The sequence below is a fragment of the Adelges cooleyi genome, unplaced genomic scaffold (assembly GCF_023614345.1).
Source record: "Adelges cooleyi isolate 19-005CV unplaced genomic scaffold, UGA_ACOO_1.1 ACOO_flye_CR_arks_rails_tigmint_CR_PRNA_574, whole genome shotgun sequence".
Lineage (NCBI taxonomy): Eukaryota > Metazoa > Arthropoda > Insecta > Hemiptera > Adelgidae > Adelges > Adelges cooleyi.
In genome coordinates, this window is record NW_026096268.1 from 1319379 (window position 1) to 1347099 (window position 27721).

Here is a 27721-nt window from a genome sequence, read left to right on the forward strand (position 1 = left end):
GGTTTAAACGGTACCTTTCGTTATACATAACAAAGCGCACGATAATTTGCAATAGCCTTTAATGCTTGTTACAATATTACGGATTCCATTTCAACGGTTGTCTAAATTAATTCACCGTTTCAGATTACCAAACAGGACAAACTCAAAGACATATCGGACGTCTGCGTCGTGTCAGACATGATCCGCTTTGAAGACTTGGACAAAGACGGACGACTTGGTTTGAACGAATTCTACGCGGCCTTCAGTAAGCTTTATAGTAAGTAGATCGACGATAGGTAGTTCCGGCTAGCCCGCTACGTGTGGTCTTGATCCATTTGATTGGTCGCCCGTACTAATAACGAACCTACTCGAAACAATAGTCACTTAATATCCATCGTGTGTGTTCAGGCCTATCCGTGGTGACTCTAGAAAAAGCGCTGGAAGTAAACAGAATATCTGCCAAAGTCGGCGACAACGTGGAAATTCGATGCGACGTCAATGGCAACCCACCACCGCCGATTGTTTGGAAACGGTACTCGGCCGACCTGACGTCACTGGGCGATGAAGACATGAGAGTGTTCAGTGATGGATCTTTGTACCTTACCAACGTGCAACTGGTTCACGCCGGAAATTACACGTGCAGAGCTCTGAGGAACTCGGAAGTAACCCAAACGCACGTCTTAACCGTACACAGTAAGGCCTTTTAGTTTTTCAGCTGACCTAACCCATTTCGATCATTCGACAATCATTTGAAATGAATTTGTTTTTTTTTGGCAGGCCCAAAATTTCTCCACCAATCGTTCTCATATTATATTAGAAATTAGAGAGTCGATTTTAGTCTATTAATCGATAATTATTGAAAATCTCTATTCGATAATCGTAATCGACCGATTATGGGTTATGAATATATAAGTTTTGTTCATAATGAAAATCAAGAATAATTGTTAAAAATCATATTCGTGCTTCAACGTTCTTAGCTTTAGCTCAAAATGTTTCTTGCTTTTGTTTAGCTCTGCCAGAAGTCAAAGTGATGCCTAAAATTCAATCGCGGAAACCGGGCGAGAGAACGTCCATGTTTTGTCACGTGATCGGAGAACCGTTCCCGGAGGTAACTTACAAGCCTGACTAATTCGTACTTCGTTGGCATTGTTCGATTCCGCGTTTGTAATAGTGTTTTGTTCATTTTTCCAGGTAGTATGGTTGAAAAACGAAGAACGTCTCAAGTTGGACTTGGTGCAAAAGTACAAAGAGATCGGTAACGGAACCGAATTAAGCATCGAAAACATAGACTACGCGGACACAGGAGCTTACATGTGCCAGGCTTCCAACACCGGTGGGGTTACCCGGGACATATCTTCGTTGATCGTCCAGGAAGTCTTGACGCCCAGTAAGTATCAGGCGCACGCCGAACTCGGTTCCTATCGGATTTCCAAAACTATAGCGCCATTGACCTTTCGACAGGCGCCCCGAAAGAGGAACGTCGGTTCTTCGCATTCCACGATTGGGGAGTGTCCGTGTACGAACCCACCGCTTGCCGACTCTACCATCAGATCCAGTCGACCGATATCATACCCGGCACTCAGGAATACGTTTGCGGTAATAAAGGCGTCAACTGCAGCTGGGGTCAGGCCATCAACGTGGCTAACCGGTACGTGTACGTGTCCCAGCCGCTCAAAGACCGCGTGCTGGTCATCAGCAAAATCCAGATGGTCGTCGTGGATGTGAGTATAGATAGCTAAATCAGAATTGGCAATAAACTCGGGGGTTACTTTTTTGACGTCCGACCCGGTTAAGTTTGTCGGGTGTGTAGGTAAACTCTATAAACCCCGTATTTTTTTGGTAAATATCAAACATTTGCCCGGGCCAAAACGAAAGACCCGCTGGGTTTCAATAAAACAATGACAATGCTATCCGTTTCCAGGTGGTGATTACTGACAAATACCCAGTGTCTCTGCATTACGTGGCTCATCTCGATCAGGTGTGGGTGTTGAACTGGAGAAGGGTGTACGACGACGGCGTGAAGACCATTCAGGTGATCCGGGACGCGTCGCAGAAGAGAAAACATCACACGGTCCATCCCGAACCCATCGACGGGCAATTCGATTTGGTGCGAAATCTGTTCATGCCTACAGCCCAGGTAACGCCGGCATGACGGTAGCGTTATGAACTAAATTATACTTTTGCTATGGTTCGCTATAACCTCTCCCCTGCGCTCTCGTGTTCAGGACTTGAATCACTGGTTTAAATACGGATACGTGAGCCACGCCAATCAACGAGGACTGTATAAACTGGATTTGGCCAACTTGCGCTACTTGAGAAGCGTCGACCTTTCGCCGTACAACTGTGTACCCCGGTCCCTTCAGTTCTCGTCTTTGTGTGAGTACATAATATTATTTTCGATTTGCCCGAGGCCGACTAACGCGTCGGTACTTAACGTGTTTTGTTCTTATTTTCGTAGACGGATTCGTTATCATAGAGTGCGAGGAATTAGGCACCGGACACGCTACCGGCCAAGTGATTTTGGACTACTTAACCGACACGGTGATCAACCAGAAACCCATGGTCAGAGGAAGCCCTTTAGTGTCGCCGGACAGTAGAATTATCGTGTCCATCGACAGAGCTCCAGACGGAGTCACGTTGGTCGTACAACAAGTAATGGGTAAGTACCATTTTGGCGGCCAGTTTCAAAACGTTTTTTAGTATACTTCAATTTTTTTTTTAGAATCCGGACTCAAATTCTCTTTTGACGTCAAAACTACGTTGACGATTAGCGATATCACGTTCTATCCATCTCGAACTACACACGGCTACGACTTGTACGCCAGTGCAGCCGACAAAGAAGATATACTGTTTTTGAACCTGTCCAACGGTAAGTAGATTGATTCATCGGGATCGCCTTTGTTGTTGAATCATAATTTGTGATAGTCGATTATACTCTCGTGTCAGTCATCTGAACGACCTCAGTGCAATCAACATGGATGAAGTTAATTTCGCAGTTATCTCTTTAGCCGTTTCCATTATTACACCTATTTTTAGTTTCGAACGTTAAATTTATTTTATTACCGCGTCTACGGGTCAAAACAATATTTAACAGCAAATTCTTTTTGAAATTTTGTTGATTATTTACTGTTGTTTTTAATCTTAATAGGGTCCTTTTTCAGTTTTATTACGGTCATATATAAACGGTTTCAAACTTTTCGAGTCCGACTTCACGTTGTGAACTTAAAAGTTTTTACATTTTACTAACTATAAAGTTCAAATGATTTCCTCGCACAAACTTAGAATGCCGAGACACGTTTAAACTATTTAAAATTTAATTAGTATTCCTTCGTTGTACATGGTATATTATTTCGTTCATTATTTTTTTTTACTAATTCTCAATCGATTCAGTACCGCCTGCGTTACTTTTTCGGATATCGAACCTCTGTCCAAGTTCGCTTATAATACTTATAAAACATTTAGAGAACCTTTTTATTTTCATTTCCAACCAATTTTTTTTATTAAATCCTAAAAATCAAATAACTATGAACGCGTACGGTTTAACGATTTTTCTTTCCCGCAAACATATTTAATATTAGCCTAGATATTAGCCATTTTTGATTATGCATACTGCGTTCAGTCGGGTACAATTTATTTTTAAGATATTTTTTCCATCGAAAACAATAGCACTGAAATATATTCCTTTTCGCTCCGCTAGAGTATAACTCTACAACTTCAACGTATTTAGCTTTAATTAAAAATATAACGAAGTTATTTTTACTAATTATTATAATACATACATATATTATCCAACTCCGATTGTGTTGTATAATGATATACTACTTGTGCCTACGTGCGGCCTATTCGAAATATGTTCATTGGTATACTGTATAATATGGTTTTTACAGGTAAAGTGGAAATGATAACCGGCGTGGGCAAGGCGATGAAGCCTTTGCTAGCCGAATGGGGCAATCCTAACCGACCGATAGCAGCTTCTGGTATTTTTGGCCACTACATGGTGACGCCGGCGGACGAGGCGCTTTTCGTGGTGAACGGGGAAACACGTACGGTCAACTGCGAAATCGGCGGTCTCGTCCATCCAAGGCTGATCACTTGGGTCACAATGCAACTACAGTAAATCCACTGTCGTTGCCACCGTCATCTGACAACATAGCTAAAAACAACCAACGCACCGAATAATAAACAAGCCGCAAAATCCGACGGTGGCCGCTATTTTTTTAACTAACGATAACATACATAAAAACGGCATGTATAATATTGTTAATCGGTTTCGGTTAGCCGATTTGAGTTTTAGTCGCTTTGTCCGTTCCCCGACTTTTCGTCTCTTCTGCCCGGTCAGTACCGCGGACTAGACGGTGCTATTATTTAACCTTGACTCTCAAAAGGACCAATGTCAGTTGAAAAAACAAGACAAAACTTTAAAAAGATTATGACAAATTTTGCAACAAAAAAAAATATTAACAGATCAACACGGAAACTCGTATAAATAGAAAACTTTGAAGCTCATTTGCCAAAAACTTTCAGAAAATGAGATTGGTCCTTTTCAGAACCAACGGCACTATAACTTTTATTAGTTATTTACTCATTATTTACTTAGGACCGTGACACGGCGCTTTTGAAAATATTTTCCAAATTTAATTCTTAAATTATGCTTGGTATATCATTTGGCAATGAAAAAAAACGCACTATTACCAAAGACTGTGCAAGTTTATTATTTTAGTTTTCTTTTGTAGCGCTTTTGAGACCTAATTGAACAACGCAAAAGGTCACTCGCCTTTTAAGTTAAACGGAACTTATCTATAGTTAATATTATGTATGTACATAAAATTAAAACTAAGGAAGTAAAAATTGTATCTTGGTGTTTTTTCTGTACTACAACTACTATTTTTAGAACTTTTTTTTTAACCTTTCCGTTAAATTAGCCCACGGCCGTCCTATACTTTATAAGATGATCTTTACCTGAATATAATACATTAATATAATTATTATTACTATACTATAATATATATATAGTGTTTGTAATTTATTGTAACATAATATTATTATTACATAATAATATAGTGATTATACTTAACAATATTAAGTAGTACATTTAACGATATATTTTTTTTTCTTTAAATTATTATTTACGATAAGAATAGGCAGAAACGCCGTCCAAACAAAAAAGTCGTTAATCGCTCGTGTACCTACCTTGATCTAATATACTTTGTGTGAATGAATAATAAAAAGAAAGAGAAAAAAAGAAACGCGTATAATTTAAAAAATAACTACAAAGACATCGTCGTTTTAGTTTTGTCGTTAAAAACGATTTTCTGATTCCGAGCCAAAATGTCGTCTCTTGTCGAGCCAACATTATTATATTTACAAAAAAACGGTGCAATTTTATAAGCCATATTTCGTTTGCTGACGACTCCGCGTTTTTTATTTCCGTGTACTTAAATATACTTAGTATTCAATAGATATATGTATACGCTTGCCAACGACATTTCATTTCAGTAGCAATAATTTTATCGTTTTTGATTTCCAAGAAAATATATTATTGCGTCAGCGCTGTTGTAAAATTATATTGTAGTAATGTTTACTGACTTGCGATGGCTTTACTTAGATGTTACTTATTCGATGTTTTATCTTATCCGCGGGGAGAAGATTGTTATACATAATATAATTTATATGGGGATGGTAAAACACAGTATTTTTCGGCTAAAAACAATAAATACATAAAGTTTTTTGCAAAATACAAAATTAATTAATTCGTTTTTTTTTAGTTAAATATTGAATATGTTATACCTTTTTATAATAATTAATTGTCAATACAAAAATGTAATTTGTATAAATTATATTAATAAATAAAAAATTACTCTTCAGTACATGTTTAATTTAAAAATTGAACACCCAAATAAAACCTAGGCAATTGTAAAGCAAAACGGACATTTCTGAAACCTTATTTAGTTAATTTAAATGCGCTTATGAATGTATACTTCAATATTTACACTTCTTTGAAAAAGGCCTATTATCTTACCAATTTTTAAGTAAAATAATTTTAATAACTTAAGTCTTTTAGACCAAAAAATATGATGATTTGAAGACAAATAAAATAAAATATAATTAACGGCTGAAAAAGAACTTCTAAAAATTAAAATAATTATAAATATGTTGTAAAAATAATATTAATAATATATTTGATGTACAAGTACTATATTTTGCAACTAAATACGAAATACAGAAAAGTATATCAATTGCGTATTTTTAAATACTTCAATTAATGCCCATACTTGAATATACATAATATACATATGTAGGGTTTATCTGCTTTTAAACAACGATTTCGGGCGCATACGAATTGCATCCATTTTTTATCATAACATTTAGGGTCATAAATTGCTAATAGCCTCCCATACCAGGTATTCAATAATTTCCATTCTGGTTGCCTTGCAAAGGTATCTGAATTCCCTCCCAACGATCCCTTTTAAGCCAGAAATATGGTATAAGGTATAATACACTTTTTTTATATAGTTTTACATATTCACTTGCAATTATGATCTAACATACTTTTTACGGTTTTATCATCGCTGCTTACCTTAGAGAATCCTCTACACGCAAACTAAATTTGTAGCCTTTTAAAATAAAATAAAAATGTGAAAAAGGAAATATGAAAAAAAAACCGTTTGTTTTGTTCCTTTTTCATTTAGCATTTCTCAAATTACTACTGCTCTATTATAAAATTGCACGAATTAAATACAAAATTAAAATAATTTACCATGCAATCAGATTTTCTCAAAAAGCAATTAAAAATGATTTATTACCTAACGCGGGAGGGCACTAGTACTTTTTGACCTAAAGCGTTACGATAAGACATAAAGGTCACCAGAGGCAATTTGAGTAGTATTTCAAAGGCAAATAGTATATTATTTTGACGACTACCTAGAGATATGGGAAAAAATAGTATGCTCCGAATATTTCATCTCTCTCACTCACTCTCTTTCCCTCGATAAGTTTCACATGTTACAAGCAAACAAACAATAGTACACTAATTTTAATAATATATTATTTATTTATAAATCATCATTTGTATATGTGTCACGCGAACTGTTAAATTTGGTTATTAAAACTGTCATAAGCGTATCTAAAATGTATTCACAAGTCCGTAGCAGTAATTTGTAAATAAACAGAAAACGCAAAATAATGTCTGTCGTAATGTATTGTTTATATTATATAACTTTAGATTATTATACTATGATTATTATAATTATTAAAAATATATAATATATTATAGACAAAATTAAATGTGTGCCGTGTAAAAACGAAATTTTTTTTTTATAAATATAGTGTGGGCTTATTTTTTATTCAATATTATATATTATATACTTACCATAATATAAATAGTGTAATGACATTTATTATTGAATAAATGAAAACGAGTCATGCTATTCAATATTACATTTGTTTTCAATAAAACCTTGTAATTTTTAGTACAGATGGTAATTAGTTTATATGTATAATGTATTTCAAATTAAACCAGACACATTTGCTACATAGTCAAAGACGAACCAGCGCGGCGGTCTAGCCAAGACTATAATTTTTAATTTTACAAAACTCACAAAGAACAGCAACAACCTGCGTTTTTACAGGTTTTTTTAGTATGGGTTTGCACCACCGTTGATTCAAGGTCTAAACTAAACAGCAATTTGTAACAACAACTTATGTATCTTATTATATAACAAGAAAAAGTCAAATTAGGTATACAAGCCTAAAGTCTATAATAGTAGATTGTTTTCTTTTTTTATGAAACTTAAAAAGTATAATATCGTTACTAAACAATAACTCTTGTTTACTATGGACAAAGCATACAGAAATATTTATAAGGTATTTTTTTTTTTTTTATGTAAAAAATATTTGTACATACTTTACAAGTCAAATTTTTTGTTTTAAGTATAATTTTAGAAGGTAGCTTTTAAATGACAAATAACCATTTCGCTATTAAATTTACCAGTTAGTAACAATTATTATAATGAAAATAATAACTAATCGATGGCTGTTTTTGGTTGAATTAATACTTTTTTCCATTTATTAGCGTTTAATAGTAAAGGGGAAAGGTGTTGAACTTTTTTGTGCGCATTTAACTTCTAAATTTGACTTTAAATACCAATAACTTAAAAGTAATTATTTTTATTAAATAATAAAAAAATAAAATATTTTTAAAAACCCTTCATCAAAACAATTAAGCGTACAATAATTAATAATATATAACCGTATTAATTTCAGTAGCAATGCTATCATCATTAGCGCTCACAGCAGACTGAGCCTTAGCTGATAAGATAAAAAAAGAAATGATGCTTTAGCTAAACAAAATAACGATGTAATTTTCATTGTATTATCTATATTACACAAATACAATAGGCAGTTTTTATTTAACAAAGAAGGAATTCATAAAAGTATATTATATATAATAATATGCAATATATATTACAGTATAATTGCATGAGGAAAAAATAATACAGTTAACCGATTTTTTACATAGTATTTAATATTATATAATCTATAACCGTATACGGTATAATGTCCGACGGCGACAGATATGTATTTTACACGTGTCCCTCCGTATAATGTGGACGGGAAATAAAAGTTAAAAACAACTAGTTGCTGTAATACACCTAGCAAAAAAGAAATGGACACCAAAGAAAAAATGTTTATTAAATGGACAAGGGTCTATCTGGGACTCCACTGCCCAGAGATCGTTTGGTAAACATTTGATTGTGAATATATTATAATTATTTTAGAAAAATTGGTAGAATTTCGCCATCGTCGCCAAAACTGGTCACCTGACACGACCGGAAGGCGAACGTAAGTGTGACCTAATATATCCGGTCCGGTAGTCGATTTCCACCTTTGGCGGATTCGGTAGTAGTCCTCGGTTTTTCCGGCTCCACCTGTGGCCCAAAACAATAAAATATTATATATCGTTTGAAAATCACAGCCCTTATATTATTATGTTCCGACTATGATATCACTAAACGCAACCGTAAATCAGCTATAAAAATACAACATTATCGTTTGCACTCGCATATCAATATTATGGTACGTTAACGTTAAAATGTGATCAAACAATATCTCATTATGCTTATATTGTTACATCACCAAAAACCACATGCAAGTATATTTACCATTTCTAAAAAAAAAAAAATCGCCATGCAATGTATATTATATACAGTATACACATATACATACGTGTGTGTTACAATATATATAAAAGTACAAATCATATTTATACTCATTTTAGATAAAATTTGTAATATGTATCTAAATTTAAAATATTTTCTGAAAAAGTTTTTAAATAGCAGAATGAGAAAAACGATGAGCACAAATAATACTCATTTTTCGAATTCCCATGATTCTCTCGTTCAGTATCTATTGTTTTCATAGAATTTTTTTTATACTATATATCTATTTAGACATTTGTTCATTAATATTTTTTATATTAAGCATTTGTCAAAATTAAAAAATAGTAGCGTCTAATGTGTTTTTGTAAATCTTAATTTGAAAATCCCGTCCGTAAGGTTATTTATTATTGAGTACTCTGTCGAAGTATGATTAAAAAAAAAAAAGAAATCGGTTAAACCCAACAGCTTGATAGAAATCGAGTAGTATACAGTGCAATAATACAATATTTGCACTTGCACACACATTCACATTCACAAAAAAACAAAATGCAAACAATTTTTATACTAATATATTGTATAAAACACTAATTTTGTTTACAACCACTCTGTTGGGAGACCATTTCTTTCTTAAACGTATGTATATGTTTAATATATTATGTATATAATACATCATATCCTACTACTGTACATATTTAATATATAGCATTTATCGCAAGACCTTTCCCCAAGCTACACAATTCACGTGTTATTATTTTTACTATGATTATTATTTAGATATTTATATATTATTGCTCCACTCTTTCAACAAATTTTCACAACAAAAATTCATGCTTTTTTCACGCTTCACTCACCTAGCGCTATGACTCAGTAGTACTAGATTCCTGAAAATAATAATTGAAACAAAAAAAACATTATAGGTGAGTGTGTCGTCCGGGAGTTTTTTTTTTTTGCTTAAGTTTGTATTTTCCGAATCACTCGCAATTTACAATACCCTTTAAAAAATTGCACAGAACGAAAAACGATTGTAAACGATTACATTAATTATTATAATATAATATAATTGACAAAAATCAATTTATTGGCCGTCGAAAATTTGTTTTAAATATAAATTTTGAACAATCAAATAATTGTTAGGTTGGTATAAAATATAGTAACTAATGTTATTGTAACTCTACAGTGTCGAATCATTTAAATTTTTCGTATAAGCCAACAACGAACATTTAATTTTGTAATAAACAATTGAATAGCTACAAAATGTGTGGTAAAATATATACTCATTCAACTTGAGAAACACAGTCGGTGACAATAAGAAAAACACGGATCGCGTTGTCCATTAGCGTGGCCGCCGACTGTTTCTTAATATCTTAAATAGAGTACAGAAATGTATCTATGAATTTACATAATATGTACTATCTAGATTTAAGCGTAATTTTTATATTATTATGTGGACGTGATTTAACAAATAATAATTCGTTTGGTCATAATAATATATTAATATACAAACTTTTGGTTGTTCGACCAAAATTAGATTACCTACAGTGGAGGGATTTCTTTAAAGATTTTTCGTTCTGTGATATGTATACACAATTTACCTGAATATGCGGAAAATGTATTCCGGCCAGTCGTTAGGGAACATGACCAATAGGAATCCGATCGATATCAATATGATTCCCGCCAGTTTCATACCGTAAAACTGTAGGTCGTGCATTGTTATGTCAATGGCTGTAAATCGTAACCATCGAGTGTACGTTTTAATAAATCGTAATGGTCGATATAAAAAAAAAACTCTATCGAGTCAATTGACATGATCACGCATTAGTTATTTCATACCTGCAGATACTGGCACGGCGGCGATGATACCAAACGTGATGAATACTTCATAAGTAAACGCTATGCTCAAATTGCCCAACAGGTTGGCCACTGCGGACAACACGAAAACACCTCGTAATGGAAACGCGTTTTACTAAATTACCGTTGTTGTAATTGAACGATTGTAGTTACCTAATGACAGCGTGCTGGCCGATAAAAGTATGAACCAGGGCAACCGGTCCCAGTGGAGTATTTCGATCTCGGAGAAGTACAACACCAGACAAACGGGCCACAAGAGCGCGGCGTTCAGCAGACCTATTAGCGAGAAGAACAGTGACACTTGTCCGTAAGTAGCGTCGCCAATCATTTTTTTGAACATTACCTTTGGAACAAAAGCAAGAGATTACAAGAGCGTTAAACGAATTTTCGTCATACGGTCAGTTCATAATATAGGTTAGCATGTCAAACGTTGCATTGCTAGAACGAAAAGCTGTCACATGTTTGAAGTTCAACAGGGGTACATGTAATATCTCGGGAACCAAATAACGAGCCAATTTAGGACTACCTGACGATTGGCGGATGCGAAATTTCGGCTAATGTACCGGCGAGACGTCGACTGAATTGTTTCGGAACGTACAAGACCGAGCTCAATGGTGTTCATAAACTTTTAATTGTAAATGCGGTACACTCACTTTATATACGGCCGAACCGGCAGCCGCCGTTGCGGCTAACATGACCCCCGTCAAGGTTTTCTTTTTGTGCACTATTCCGGCGTCCATGTAAGCCAACAATGCGATGCCCGTGTTGCACAGTATCACAGCTACGATCTGGAAACCAGCAAAAAAAACCATAATTCTCAATGCCGAGCATAGTGCGCAGGTGTCGCAAGTGCATATTTTCGGCAATTGAGTTGTGTACAGCAATACACATGAAATCCGTGCACTATTGCATCCGCAGAGTTCATTGGAGATAACTTACCCGGACCCCGACAAACTGATCGTGGAGAATGACCCACGACAACAGGTACACGCAGCACACGTTGGTGGCGAACAGTGCTAACGCGTCGGTTGCCACGAGTATGCTGAGCGCGTGTATGTACAGATAATTGGTAAACACCCAGAGCATGCAAAACAACCAGCACCTGGTCAAGAAGTGTGCAGCGGTGAAACCGCGATCACGGAAATTCCTTACGCTCTCCCCTAGGATGTCGGTGGGCGACTGGTGATTGGGACTGCCCAGCTGGCACAAAAAGTATAGCGGAAAGAACAGCACTGTCCAGTTGGTGCAAAACCACGTGGTGAAGAAAGGCGCGTTGTACGTCATCAACTGTGAAAAAGTAATTAAAAATTTACAATTATTTCCATTTTGAACAGCTGCGCAAGACTTTGGCTCTCCAAAAAGGTATTCTACTACACGACGGGAAATACCGTTGACGATGACGTTCTTTACTGAACTGTCGATATTAGCCCAGACTGATTCAATATATTCGTTGACGAAATAGTCGAACGGGCAATTTAAAGGCTCGTAAACTTATTATTGGTGCAAACTGTACCTGTTCTGAGTTTCGGGGTAAAGCAGAAAATGTCAGCTTGGACAAATGTCCATAATTCGAGCAAACGTGACATAGTTGTTTTTTCTAGATAAACTTGTAATAACGTTAACTGTTCTTCTATCACGCGAACCTTTACACCACATAACATGGCTTTAATATTGATAGTTTTTCTGATTTGCTGACCTTCGAGTTTACACTTTGATTAAACAGCCGTTACCGTCTATTTCCGGAGCTTTGCAAATCGCTTATAGGAATGCGAATACAACGCTATTTTCTGCTAACCAACCGAACCACTCAACCCCCAAATAAAAATTCACTACCAATGCGCTTTTTTCGTTTACCGTTTGCTGGTGAATCGACGAGAAGTTGAATCCTGAACCGCTGAGCACAGGGTACTTGGTCGGATGGTACATGTACAGATACTTGATGGCGTGCGTGGCTCCCGCCCAAGAGAAGGTCACGCAAACCATCACGAACATTCCATAGTACACCTGCGGGTATAGCAAAGTGTGAATGACAGTTAGAAATTTAATACAGCTAACAAACACCATTTAAAACCAACCTTTTTCGCCGACTGCGAACAACATGTGGTTTTAATCCTCTTAAACACGCCTACTTGTCGCCGCTGACACTGCTCGATTTGTTCGACGTCTTCTTGCTGGCATACTAAACGGGAAAAACAAAACAAATACTTAAAATTATTTCCATTGTTAGTTAAAAAAAAAAAATATATAAAACGACGGTAGTCGCAAACGTTACGGGATTCGCTCCGGGACAGGACATGGGAGAACGGACCGATGGTCCGATGGTCCGAGGTTAATACGGCATTGCTTTGCGACAGTCTGGGCTTCCGAGGGTTGAATATAGTCGGTACATCGTTCTCGACCTTCATCACAAGGTAGTCTACACAATAAAGAGAAAATCATTAAACAAAATTATAATATTAAAAACTACAACGTTCGTGGTAATGCACGTGCAATGAGACTTCCGTGTAAGGTTTCTTAGCAAAACGGCTTATGGCATATGTTTTATTTTAAAATATCAAAAAACCCGTTGTTGACATTGTCTACACAAACCAAAAATAGCATGCGACTTATGACTTGTTTCTTTCATACATTTTTTTTTTTTTTCAATTATAGCCAATAAAAAAATTACTTATTCGCTCGGCAGATTGTTCAGAGCGATGCGTTATTTAAGTACGGTTTTGACGACCAATTGCCACACTTGAAACGTAATTAACAGGTAAAGCTTACAAGGCGATTAAGTAGTAGTTAAACTTGCGAAAACATTAAAATCGTTTTTTTTTTTAATTTTAAGCTACCTTTAGTCCGCTTACTAAAGTGGGCGATGCTGATTTCAACAGATCCCGTCATTTCTCTAAAACAGTAAACTTTACATTGTAGGTATATATAATAGTTATATATACGGTAAACTTGTTTCTATATTTGAGTTGTAACGCATACAAATTTAGCGCATACGGTCTTGCTCATCACAAATTCTTTAAATGTTGTCTATGTTTCAGTATTACCAAAATTTACTTGTCAACAAAAGTTCCTATATATATATATCGAATAATATATATATATATATATATACTTACAGTCTATCCATAAAAAATCGTACAGTGAAATTATTAAAGTACCAAAATGTTAAAAATTTTACACCTCCTCTTCAATATCAGGAAAACCCCATTTATTTCCAATAATTTATTATTATTATATCAATAATATACTATATTTATATTTTTTTACTATACCATTTACTGTTAGCATTGAAACGTTTTTATGGTAAATTTAGCTCTTTTAGTAATAATTTCTAATAGCTCATAACTTTCCCAAATTACATTATGCTTGTTTTTTTTAGTAAATATTATACATATTTTAAAAATCACTTTAAATCGCAATTAAATAATGATAACAGAATGTTGAATTTAAATGTTTTATCATCAAAAAAAAAATTTTAAATAATTTTTATAACACTTTTTTATTGGAAAACCCTAATCCACATTTATTACCACTCATAATGAGCACACGTGACCCGCAACCGTAGTCAAGTCAATCATTATCAACTTTATCGTTGCCTTACTCTATCATTTTTTCCTTTCATACTCAGCCTCAATAAGATTATTTATAAAAATAAAGCCAAATTTTAAATTAAGCTAGAAAAGCTTATTTTTCCAATTGTATACTAAAATAAAAAATGAAAATTAATTTCAACATAATGTTTATATACTCGTTCCTATATCATTTTGATGAACTGAAGTTAATAAACTATTGTGATTACTCGAACATTTAATTATTCAGGCCGTTGATCAAATCGTCTCTAGTTTGCTATTTTAGCCCCTAATTTACTAGGTAATATGTTGTATGTTATATTTATATTAGTTATTGTTATTCATTGATGTCCAACTTGTTAGACTACAAACAGCAATATCTGTTGATCATCCATCATCGTGTATTTGCTTTAACATTACAAACAGCTGTTTACACTTATAGATTATTTTAAAGATTTCTTTAGACTTTATTTACAAATAAACCATAAATATTACGTTCATAAAATGTAAAACTACATCGAATGCTAATAAAAAAAAACAATTTTAATAAATAAATAAACAAAAACGCTTATATTTCAAAACTAGACAGTCGCGTACTTATTAATGAATGAAAAGTTGGCACGAGGCTGCGTGCTAAGGGGGAGAAGGCAAGTGTCTTAAATCGGCAACATCAAAATAAATCATGGGCCATCTCTTCATATTAACTAGAGAAAATTAAGTAGAAAAATTTAGTTCTATAGGGGCGGCAAAAAGCGATTGTCTAAAGGGTGCTTTAGACAATGTGTGTTATATAATAGTTAATGCACACCACTGTATAGGTGTAATTAGTATTATACCTCTATAAATTATAAACTCACAGTATTTTATTTTGTAATCCGTATAAAATATTTCTACAAGTGGTGCAATCATTCATTGAAAAATCAAAATATATTAAATCCGTACATTCTATTAGACACTTAAAAATAAATATAAAATACAAATTTTAGATGAATTTTTTTAGTTAGAACGATTTATCGGGCAACTCGTTAAACGTTGTTTTAGAAATTTGCAAGTTCCTCGGGTGTGTAGGCCATTTGAAAATAAAGAATTGACTAAACAATTTAACGTTTTGTTAAACATTATGTCGTCGTATATGTAAACTGTGTATAATTATTATATGCAAAATGAAAAAAGAAATGATGATCAAATTAGAAATAGATAGGGGGGAAATGATAGAAAGACAGAATTATACCTTCTCCTCTCTTTCTATGGTTTTGATGGTCTATACATAGTTGCTTAATAATCATTATCGTCGATTAACGTGAATATTTTATGTACAGAAGTTAAAATTAAATGAGTATCAAATTGTTGGTTATTAAAAATAATATGTTTCCTGAATAATGTAGATTATTACCCTCGTCCTCCCATTTTTTAATATCCATATTTTGGTCTACGGGCTATCATCATCAAAGTTAGGTAAGTAAAAAATCTGAATACATAAATTAAACGAAACCAATTACTTTGTTTACAAGTGAAACACACTAACTTAAACATTCGAGTTTCTAAGTTTTTCTTGACGTCATTTTAGTACTCTTTTTGACATAATGATTTTTAAGTCGATTTTCGGATCCCTTTTCCCTCTCATTTAGCACAAAAACAGCTGCTTTGGCATTTTTCGCTTGTGAAAGCTATGACATTAGAAAATTAAAATTTGTTCTTAATTGCTCTGTCATAACGATTCAAATCCGAGTCTGTTGTCTGTAACTTTATTTTCAGCAGTTCTTTTTTTTTAAATGAATATTTTTAAATTAGCCTTCTTTCTCACTTTTATGTTTTTTTTTTTTAATATTCTATGCGACCATTGCGGTATGATCGGATCCTGCAGTCATACCGTATGGTGGTGTGCGCGCTAAAAGTGAAATTCGTACCTACGCTTTAAGGACAAAACGTAAATATCTTACCGTCAGACTTTTCGGCGGATATCCGTGTTGCCGTCCATCACCTAATAATGCCGTGACAGTGAACTTGAAGTGAAACCCCGTACCTTTTCTCGGACGACTGTTTGGTGGAAACCCGTTCAAGTGCAAACGCAATAAGGATTTAGTATTTTTCCAACAAGAACAACTTTTACAATATTATCGACATAATAACAATTATTTCGTTCGGCCGGGCAATTTTTCATTCAGCTAAATCGTCATGATCATGGGGGAAAAACCCGTATATTACTACACCACCGCCGTGACCCGGTAACCCTGTTGTTGGCTCAGCAGCGGTGGCGGCGGCAGCGGCAGCGGCTGTGGAGTTCAACTCGAACCCGCGTCGGCGAGCTCACTGTGGTGCCACCAGAGGATACGAGCACGCAGCGTTCTGCGCTATAGCTAGTGCTACTGCTGGCATGCGACCGCAATTGATTTTCTCCCGGCACCGTCGCCTGCAGGGCCAGTCGGTGGCGCGCGCCCACCGACCTCTAGTGGCATTTATATTGGCTCTGTCGTCACAGGCACCGTCGCCTACAAAACGCGCGCTGCCCCCTCGGGCGCTTTGGCACAGCTTTGAACTTGCCGCTTGTAGATGATAAACGGATAAAGTTCAAATCTGTTTAATTGCCCCTGTGTAACAACACCCCCCCCCCCACCCCTGTGCCAATTTCCTCTTGTGCCTGACAAAATCACTCCAAGCGTATACGGTTAATTATTATAACGGCACTAATAGCTCCGAACCGATGCGAGTGGTTAAACCGTATAATTATTGATCATTCGCACGACCATATTATTTAATCGATCAATTTTTATCGGAGTCAAATAATACATTTTTATTATTATTATTTAAATGTTCAACATTTCTTTAGCTTTTAATTACTCTTAAGCCTACAGAAAATACGTTAAATGTGTAATTGGGCCATTGGGGAAGCTAAGCCCACCACAGTACACAGTTACTCCTATGGAACACGCTATAAATATAAAATATTTCCTAAACATATAGTTTTTCTAACTATGATTTTTTTTTGTCAATGTTACATATTACCTAGGTATACTTAGAAATTTTGTGGGAGTACTGAGACCGTTAAGATCAATAGAGATATACGAAACATGACTATACATAATAGCTTAAAATATGTACACGGTTCCGCCGGGGGATAGTAGTAAATAAATAATTATCTAACATGGTTTGTTGTAGGTGCACTGCCAACCCCTGGTTTTGGGGTCAAGGCCAATGTTTTTGCACGTCTATTTGTCTTTTTATACGTTTACCGTACGAAAAAAAAACAAAAATATTATTATTATGTTTTAACTTTTCTCTATTATTATTTCTTATACAAGCCATGTAATTAGAAAAACTTTGTATTCCTTTTTTATATTGACCTTTAAATTACATAAGCGATCAGCTTCTAAGTTAATTTTTATTTATTTACTTGATAGGTACAGATATACTGTATAATATACGGTATATCTATTATGTTTAAAAAATAACGGTTTATTATTATTACAAAAAAAAAGTTTCATTAACATTTAAAATAGGTATGCAAACTCATGAGTTGTGTTTAGCATTATAAATTATAATGTTTTTAATATTAAAAAAAAAATATATTTTATTTTTTTTTTATTCATTTATTTTATGTAAGAACTATGTTATTCGACATGAACAAATATTTTTATTATTTTCTTACAATCAAACGCGTTACAATTATTCGATTTAAAATATAATTTTACTGGCAGGAACGTGAAACTAGGACTACGACTTAAAATAAGCTTAACCTTGGCGATAAAACAATCGTGCGTTTGTAATATTTGTACACTTTATAATTTGTTTTTGATATATATATATATATATATATTTCTATAAGCATCAAAACATTTGCCAATGGCCTAAAACATTTAAAGAATTTATGTATAAGCATTGTTTTTTTTATTTGCTTATTTTTGTTCTACGAAAAATATGATATTAGTATACTACGAAAAAACAATACGTAATATACTATACTATATTTGTTTTAGTTGTTTCCTTATAGGATATTATATTTTATTTTATTTATGTGGGGGAGCTTTCGCTAACTAATGTTGGAGAATTAGATCCATTTTATTTTGAGCAGCACTTCATAGGTATACGCGTTCAAAAAAGTATTAAATTATTAACTAATATAATTTATTTATTATCAGAAATATATTGAAATCTTATCTATGGATTTATAACGGAAACTATAAAATTCGGATTTGTAACGAAATCTTCAAGATTTGGATTTAAAAAAAAAATCCGTAATCCGGATTTAAATTTTATAACTCCGGCTTAATAATATATTATATTATATTATATATATGTAGGTCACTCGGCAATTTTAGGTATGCTGTGTACGGCTCTTGTAAAATAATTGTTTATTCAATTCAAACTAACATCATTTTCAAGAAGATAGTTTCTCACGACACTAAGCTCTATAGTGTTGCTTACTGTTACCTCCGTACTAAAATCTGTAAAGAAAAAAAATTGTTCACAAATTTTAGTAGTTTTTTAGTACTTATGAATTTCAGCATTTTGGTATAGACTATCTAAAATTATCAAAAAAATTGGTATCGATTTTTATTTAAAAAAAAAATCTACCAACACGACAAGGCTGATTTTTTTGTAACCGTTCATTTGTTAAATATGTTTGTGAACAGTATATATGGTCGACCTGTCGTGTTACATAGATTTTTTTATATATAGACAAGGGAAACGTGAAATTATAGCAGCACGCGTAGGTATTGTATTATTCATCATCATCATCATCATCAACAACGCGTGTATATATATATATATATATATATATATATATATACACTGATTATTATTATTATTATTATTATTATTGTTATCAATGGCCTCACGGCACTCACGTTCCCTATGACGGCAAGGAATATTTAAAGTTCTATTTATTATTGAATTTGTCGCGCAACGATCACACGGTAGAAGTCAAAACAATAATTCTATATTATTATACATTTTACTCCATCTAGCGGTTTACGAAATTGTCAACGATATCTCTATGGGATAATACCTAACCTTATTTCGCTATCCACAAAATATTCTTTAGGTCCCCTGGTCTAGTCTCCACAATTATTACACTCCTCAACTCAAGTCACTAAAACTGCATCATACGAACAAATAAACGCAAACCGTTTAATACACTAATATGTTATTCTCATATAATATTATTATTATCGACTAAAACTATTTTTTTTTTCGACTTGCATAAAAGTATGGATACCAATAATAATTGTACCACAATTACAACTAAATTGTGTTCAGTATTAACTTGCTGACAACCCCTAAATGCCAACGTGTGATAGTGAAAAACGTCGTGGCCGAATCGGACATAATATTTGCCATTTGGCGCACCACATACATTTTGATACTAGCAGACGGAGCATCCGGATGGGACGCGGGCGGGTGATACGAGCACGGCTATCGTCGTATTTGGTTATATTATATATATAGGTATATACCTTAATAAATATAGATATATTACCAAGCTGTGAACTCGAATGCACATGAGCACATGACCTCACGTGACGTCATCCAGTCCCGCCGACAGCGCAGTCACGTCGGCTCGCTGGAACTACAACTACATGAATGCTCCGTCTAGACGTGGTATAAGGTCTACACGATGCATTGGCGAGACAAATTCGTGATACGGGTTCGATGATAACAAAAAATAAATTCGGCTCAAATTAAAAAAAAAAGTAATAATAATAATTAGGTGTAAAATAGAAATAGGGCTTCGCGTGATTAGGCCCTCCGGCGACGTTCAAGTGTAAAGTTTAACGTTTATATCATGATTTAACAGCGACAGAATTATTAACAATCATGTCGGTTATGAATAGAATCCGTAAAAACGTACCACACATTAAACGCAACGTCGAACTCCTGTTCAACAACACCGGTCAGTGTGTCAAAGTCATATCGTGCACGTTGTGCATATGCTATTTTTTTTCGTTTTTCGAAAAGAGCAAAGTGATATTCGGTGTCACGCCCGGCTACGTGTTTCCGCCGTCGTTTTGGTTATGGACACCGTTCACGTTCTGTTTCTTCGAGTCGCACCTTTGGCAAGTGTTACTAGACATTGCCGTTGTAGCCGTATGTGGTAAACTCATTGAACCGCTTTGGGGTGAGCTGCAGCTGCTCGTATTCTTTGCCATCGTCAATATAGGAGTCGGCCTGTCGTGCGCAGTATTCTATTACATACTCTACATATTCTACACGTCCACACTTCTACTGTTTGAAGTACACATACACGGCCTGGCCGGATACTTGGCTGGCGTTACAGTTGCGGTCAAACAAATAATGCCCGACAGTCCAGTCCTAGACACACCTGTTGGCCGTATAACCAATCGCAATATGCCGTTGTACTCGGTGTTCATATCGTTAGTTCTTTGGATCGTTGGGTTAGTTGATGGCACCAAACCTACTATGGTAATCAGTGGCGTGTTGACTAGTTGGACTTATTTAAGGTTCTATCAAAGACACTCAAACGGGACAAGGGGTGATATGGCAGATAATTTCTCATTTGCAAAGTAATTAATTAAAAATAGAAAATTAAACATTAAAAACGTATTAATTCATTTTTTTTTTCCAGTTTTTTTCCAGTTGTTGTTCAACCACCTATTTCTGTTTTGTCAAATTCAATATACGGTATGCTAGTAAAAGCTGGTATATGCAGAAAGACTGTACGGAGAGTCGATATAGCTAGTGCACCCACTGGTATTACAGTCGTGCTACCTGGTATAAGATCTCATGATATGGATAGAAGAAAGTAAGTGCATTTAGTATTTATATAGTTGAAGTCACTAGCTTATCCATTTACTATTATTTTAACTAAGAGTAAATTGTAACTTTTAGCAAGTAGCCTTTATTATAAGTTTTAAGTATATTTATGTTTTGTATAATATGAAACATTAAGTTTAATACTGTAATAGTTGGATGCCATTTATAGTTTGCATTTTCTCCCCTTGCTTACAGGGAAGAAAAATGTCAAAAGTTAGTAAATTCAATAATCATACATACATTTTTTAATTTAACTAAAATGACTTCTGAAACTGCTTCGAGAATATTTTTAGTTAATATTTTATCACAATTGGCTCAGTAGGAAGTGGTAACCAACAAGCTTATATTCATTACAACTGACTGTACATATTGTTTTCTATCCTTTCCATTTGAGCAAAAATCGTTTTAAATAATACACAACATATTATGCAAAATTATAACTCAAAATGTTAAAATGCAATATGGAAAACGCTGTTGAAAATTGATTTTATATATTCTCTTTATATATGCTCTTTACAAATACTAGCAAGTTTCACAACTGAAACTTAGTTTTCATATGAAGCATAATATTCTTTGACAATATATACAATACATTATCGATATTTCTAATAACATATTTTTTATTTAAAATTGTATAAATTATCAAGTTTTAAATGTTGACAGTTTATTAATAAATATTTTATTTATGTTGCAGATTGTTAGCGTTAAAAGCCCTTAATAATCGATTAGTAGATAATACCAAAGAAGCAGCTAAGCCTAATAACGTGGATGCTGAAAAAAAAGATTCTGTAGTTATATCTATTGGCGATAATGAACTTGCAGCACAAACGTCATTATTAAACAATTCAATGGCTCCAAATAAAATGACGTAGAACAATAACTTTTCCATCAACAACAACTAATCCAAAGAATTATCCGTCGCCTTATTAATTTACAATATAATATGCAACACATACACATAAACTTGACTTAATTGTAATGTGTATAAATATATATATTGTAAATATTAAACATGTTTATATTGTACATAGGTAAATATTTGGTAATTTAATCATTTGTAACTAAATTTTATTTATATATGTTATAAAACCTATTCCTTTAAAAGGTTTTAATATAGTTATTTTTAAACTGAAATTTGTAACGTAATATTTTTGAAATTATAATATAATCTAAGCCTGTGATAATAAATAATAATGATGGTTTTTTATTTAATTTAATATAATATAGACAGGGTATACAATACCTATACTATTTAATTATCTTCAATGAGGTTAAAGGTTACAGAATCCTTTTATTCAACTAAATGTTGATAATGTAGAATTAAAATCTAATCAGTTCAGTTAATGTTGTGGTACATCATGACTAAAGTAAGTTTAATTTTTTAATTTACATCATTTTAAACAATGAAACGTGTATATTTTTTAAATTTAGAGTAAGATGTTAAACCTACGGTATAATGAAATTTCAAAAGCGTGGGATGGTACAGAAAATGTCGAAGAAAAATGTATGCCCATATACAGAGAAGACCTAGTTTTATCGTGGAAACAATTAAATGTAACTGCTGTGAAAAAAATACCCAGATTACTCGGACCTAGTAAAGTTGCTTATAAAAAAATACTAAACAATGGTTAGTAAAGTTTTAAGTTATTCTTTCATTCATGTACATTTCATAAAAATAGTAATGGCAGAAACATCTTTCTTTTATTCATAATGCATAATCAACCTATATACGTTTTCTATATTCCTAAAATCAGTGGAATATTCTATTAAAATAAAAAAATAAAATAATTCACTACGTGTAAGGCATTTTTTACCCTTGTAAATTTTAAGATAACCAGGGCCAATGAACTTTATACGTCTATGTTGTACATATATACATTAAATAATCTAGATAGTGACTAATATTATACAGAGATAGACAATATTCAATAAAATTTTAGCTCATAATTATCCAGAATACAAAATTATTTATGTGTTTTATTTATGAATAATTATTTTTAATTGTAAATAATAATTTACATACTTTATTCATGAATAAAAAATTATATATTATTTGAATAATTTGTTCACGACTCTGCTAATGAGTATATGAATTTTAATTGATTGCTAAAATATTTTATTTCAATATCATTGTAGTTTTTAAGAGAAACATTATTTTATATTAACAAAAAAGGAAAAGTAAAGAAAATAAATAAACTACAACCAATAAGTACACTCCTTATTTGTAGTCAATAGAACAGTCATTTATTTATTTAAATCATTCCCTTAATCTCAGGGCCGGCTTTAGCTCTTTCAGCGCCCAGAGCAATATGTTGTGTTTACAATTTTTCTACCTAGCACTCAGCGTGACACCTCTCGCGTCTCGCCAGCCCTGCTTAATCTGTATACTAAAATGTTAGAGAATAATTGTTCATTTGAGAATTATCTTAAATTACCTAATAATTATAAAATAATTATTTATTAAGAATAGAAAAAAAAAGTTTTTTGAATGTAAATTAATTATTTTTATTATTTATTTGTTTGTATAATTCATTTGATAATTTTGTTCTTAGTAAGTGGCAATGTAGAATGCGGTACGCTGTTAGGAATTATGGGACCAAGGTATAACTATACTATACAGACAATTTTGATTCAATATTTAACTAAGTACATTTTTTTTAGCGGTTCTGGGAAGACAACTTTAATGTCAACAATAAGTCATCGAACTAAAGGTATTAAATTACTCAACAATTGATTTACCTAAAAAAACTTTTTAACAACTTGTATGTTATTTAGGTAATTTTGACGGTGAACTTTTTCTAAATGGACGACCTGTATCTGAGAAAATTATGATAAAAATATCTGGATTTGTGGCCCAAGAAGACATTAGCTTTGATCAATTGACCACATTGGAACAATTAAATTTAATGGTATTAAAATGTCTTAAAATATAATTCGTACGTTTTACTTTAGGAACACATTGTTTTAGGCCAAATTTAAAATGGATCGTTACGTCAGCAAAAAAATGTTACAAGATCGTATTAACTACCTTGTAGTTCATTTGGGTTTATCTAATTGCTTACACACCCGACTGGCTCTTTTGTCTGGCGGAGAACGTAAGAAAGTAGCATTAGCAGTACAACTGCTAAATGACCCACCTATTCTATTTTGTGATGAAATAACAACTGGACTCGACAGTTACTCGGCAACTCACATTGTGAACACATTAAGGAAAATAGCCCATTCTGGAAAAATTGTAGTGTGCACAATTCATCAACCCGCATCTGGTATATTTGATAAATTCGACGACGTGGCGCTCTTGACAAACGGACAATTAGTGTACCAAGGACCTGTATCATTAGTGAATGAATTATTTCAAAAGTATGATTGTTATTACTTTTATTATTTTAGTCTGTAGTAATTTTATAGCAAATAAAGTTTCGTTTTGAAGGTACAATTATGTATGTCCGGTTACGTTTAACAAGGCAGATTTCTTCATATCCATTTTGAACTCTGACAATCCAAAAGACAAACAAAATGTTGATGATATGTGTTATTTATCATCGACCGTAACCCAAATGAATATTAAATACAATTCGTTTAATAAGAATGTAAGTTAAAAATATTAAAATTTGTATAAAATTATTATTACCTACTTAACTTTGTAATATTTTTTTAGGTACAAGATGAGTATGGGCATCACCTACAAGCGTAAGTACTTAGCATACTTAAGTTAGTTCAGTAGGTGCTCGATGATAAAGTGTGATTTTTATATAATAGTCATAGTTTAGTTTTATTCGAATAATTTGTTTGTTAGGTGCAACCATAATTTAAAAATATATATATATCTCTAATTCAATTATTACTCATTAAATTATTTATGTCATAACAAAGCAATAAACATTACTTATTTGTCATAAAAAAAATTATTTGAAAATTTTTAATTTTTAAATTTTAATTTTTCCTAATACTGATTTTAATAATAATTATACATTTTTCAGAATTAAGCTCCGTTGGATAACACAGCTGATATTACTCTTGTACCGATCTTTGTTATGTTTCATTCGCAACTACAAAAGCAATGCTCTAGAATTTGGAGTGCTATTGGTAAGAAAAATATAATTCTTTTATTTTTAAACAAAATTTTAATATATTTTGTCGTTTTACTAAGTGTAGTTCTTGGGCATTATTACTGCTCTACCATATAGCAACTTACAGTATGACACCAAAGCCGTACAGAATTGGCAAGGCTTTTGGTTCTGTCTAGTTATCAACTCCGTGTTTCATTTTAGTTACGGTGCTATGTACACACATAATAAATATTTCACGGTCGTCCACAGAGAAATCAGCAACAAATTGTATTCGTTGAGTGCACATTATACCGCTGAAAAAATTGTAATGGTAAATAGAATGGCAAACTAGTTATACCTAATGTTATGTTTTTAATAATGCCTAACCAGTAATCGAATTGGGGAGGACGTGGGGGGACCGAGTACCCTAACTAATTTGTATAAGATAAAAAAATAATGCTGGGTACACTCTGTTTTTAAAATTAAAAACGTCTCCCTACTTTAATTTTTCCAATTCGAGCACTGTGCGCAACTGTTATAAATGGCGATAATTAAAATTATCGATATTTTTCAGATTCTTTGGACTGTTCTGCAATCAATAATTTATGCTATAATAGTTTTCTGGGTGGTTGGTATTAAATGGGTGTATCTTCAACTATTCTCTTTTGTCCTATTACTTGTAACTTCTAAATCGTATGGTAACTTATTTCAAATTCTATAATTTTTAATTGAAATGTAAAAAAAAAAGTTAACTGTGTAATTACATTATAGGAAGTTTGATGTCTGCATTTTTTGCTGATGTAGAAATAGCTATAATGGTTACGTTAGTTTATGACTATATATCGTTGCCGGTTTGTGGTGCTTATATATCCTATGCGTAAGTATTTAAATTTTAAAGTAACTAATTAGTTATGTTTATATATATATTAAAAATAATTTATTCAAATAGGTCACTGCCAAAAATGTTTATCTATTTAAAGTATGTGTCGTTATTTTTTCTTGGTTGTGAAACCTTATCTATTCTTCAATGGGCAAACATCAAATCTTTACGTAAGTACACTGCAAGGATTAATACTTTAAGTAAAAAGAAATAATCGATTTATGATTATTAATAAATAAATCAATGATTTTGTTTATAGCATGCCATGATGTTACTAACTGTTTGGACAGTGGAAAAGCAGTGTTACTCAGCTATGGATTTTCAAGCGATCACTTATATTATGACTTGATATTATTAATAGTTATTAGTGTTTTCGTAAATGTATTAGGTTACTTTGGTATACTAATGAGAATAAAAAAACCACCTGCATATTAAAACTTTAAAAATATAATTTTTTGTTAATTTAAAAACCACAAAATTATAATGCCAAAAAAAGTATACTAATGACATTAAGTCAATAAAATAGTTCATTAGACATTAATAAAACAATTTCAATTTCTATTAATAAGGGGTCTACTCGCTAATTGTTTTTCTATTTCATTAATTCTTCTTTTTCCTGATAAAGGAGTCCTTCGATGTCCAAAATGATTTCTTAATGCTACAATAAGACTTACATGAACAATTTATACAAATACGTATAACCTACTTTTTTTTTCGTTTTTGCTAATGTACCTAATGAAATTTTTAAGTTTATTGTATTTTTCATTAAGTAATAGGTACATATTTGAAGTTTTTTAAGAAATATTGAGTCACAAACAACCATATAATATGTGTCTCATATATACTGCAGCCAAACTTCAGCCTAAGAAAAAGTATAAATTAAAACTAAAATCTTGAGTTTTGATAACAAATTCGAGTTAGTTAATCTAAATTACTAATAATGTATTTTGGATTTCTTCATTGTCCAGAAAAACCCTCCTCCGGTTTTTTGCGTTTTCTGAAAAATGGGATTTTTTATTTCAATCTACTCAAGTACCTACCTCTACCCCTTTTACAAATAGCAGAACAAATTAATGTAAATAAAAAGTTTACGAGACAATTTATTTTTATTATTAAATTAACAATATGCTGCTTAATTTGAGATTTCTTTAAGAACATTCGTGACTTATACTTAACCAAATTCATTGTCCATACATTTTTCACGAAAATGTATGGATTATAGACTTATGTATTTTAAAAAAATATACGAGATTTTGAGCTATAGCTAGAAATTAAGAAGCATGGCTGGCAATATGTTAAGGCTTTATTATGGAGGGAATGGAAACAGAGACATCATTAAAAAGGCATTTGCTTGCCTCCCCTTTTTTTGACATCATGCCGGTGTTGGAACGGTATTGGTCTAGCTATAAACCGCTGACATGATTCGTCTATAATAATAATTATGATGCGGAAGCGAAAAGAGACAGC

The 27721-nt window shown here is 32.8% G+C and overlaps 4 protein-coding genes across 6 annotated transcripts in view; 3 read left to right on the forward strand and 1 right to left on the reverse strand.

The window, feature by feature from the left end:
* The window catches only part of LOC126843763 (follistatin-related protein 5-like), a 98947-nt gene extending 91649 nt beyond the window's left edge, over positions 1-7298 (forward strand). The window contains exons 7-16 of the mRNA XM_050581511.1: positions 124-256; positions 388-672; positions 990-1087; positions 1171-1366; positions 1441-1700; positions 1901-2116; positions 2205-2355; positions 2438-2638; positions 2702-2848; positions 3867-7298. Of these exons, the coding sequence (XP_050437468.1) occupies positions 124-256; positions 388-672; positions 990-1087; positions 1171-1366; positions 1441-1700; positions 1901-2116; positions 2205-2355; positions 2438-2638; positions 2702-2848; positions 3867-4096 (1917 nt within the window). The 3' untranslated portion in view covers positions 4097-7298. The remainder of the gene's footprint in view (positions 1-123; positions 257-387; positions 673-989; positions 1088-1170; positions 1367-1440; positions 1701-1900; positions 2117-2204; positions 2356-2437; positions 2639-2701; positions 2849-3866) is intronic.
* A 1046-nt stretch (positions 7299-8344) lies between these two features.
* On the reverse strand, positions 8345-16918 carry LOC126843383 (putative thiamine transporter SLC35F3). 3 transcript variants are annotated; one of them, XM_050580889.1, is made up of 12 exons: positions 16492-16917; positions 13820-13875; positions 13258-13401; positions 13061-13164; positions 12840-12989; positions 11925-12272; positions 11639-11773; positions 11139-11328; positions 10968-11057; positions 10730-10859; positions 9989-10018; positions 8345-8906 (listed from the first exon to the last, which is right to left on the reverse strand). In XM_050580889.1, the coding sequence occupies exons 2-12, from the start codon at positions 13869-13871 to the stop codon at positions 8795-8797; spliced, it is 1485 nt and encodes a 494-aa protein (XP_050436846.1). In that variant the 5' UTR covers positions 13872-13875; positions 16492-16917; the 3' UTR covers positions 8345-8794. The 3 variants fall into 3 exon arrangements, with proteins under 3 accessions (XP_050436846.1, XP_050436847.1, XP_050436848.1); XM_050580890.1 differs by lacking the exon at positions 9989-10018 and having other exon boundaries at positions 16492-16918; XM_050580891.1 differs by lacking the exon at positions 13820-13875 and having other exon boundaries at positions 8346-8906; positions 16492-16915.
* A 3241-nt stretch (positions 16919-20159) lies between these two features.
* On the forward strand, positions 20160-22452 carry LOC126843065 (transmembrane protein 115). The gene is made up of 3 exons (XM_050580372.1): positions 20160-21075; positions 21138-21314; positions 22020-22452. Exons 1-3 carry the CDS (start codon positions 20369-20371, stop codon positions 22195-22197), a joined length of 1062 nt encoding a protein of 353 aa, XP_050436329.1. The 5' UTR covers positions 20160-20368; the 3' UTR covers positions 22198-22452.
* A 117-nt stretch (positions 22453-22569) lies between these two features.
* On the forward strand, positions 22570-26761 carry LOC126842898 (protein scarlet-like). Its single transcript, XM_050580116.1, has 14 exons — positions 22570-22692; positions 22757-22952; positions 23878-23926; positions 23987-24036; positions 24101-24234; positions 24294-24685; positions 24756-24915; positions 24984-25015; positions 25306-25411; positions 25481-25705; positions 25949-26072; positions 26146-26251; positions 26324-26424; positions 26514-26761. Exons 1-14 carry the CDS (start codon positions 22669-22671, stop codon positions 26687-26689), a joined length of 1875 nt encoding a protein of 624 aa, XP_050436073.1. The 5' UTR covers positions 22570-22668; the 3' UTR covers positions 26690-26761.
* The last annotated feature ends 960 nt before the right edge of the window (positions 26762-27721 follow it).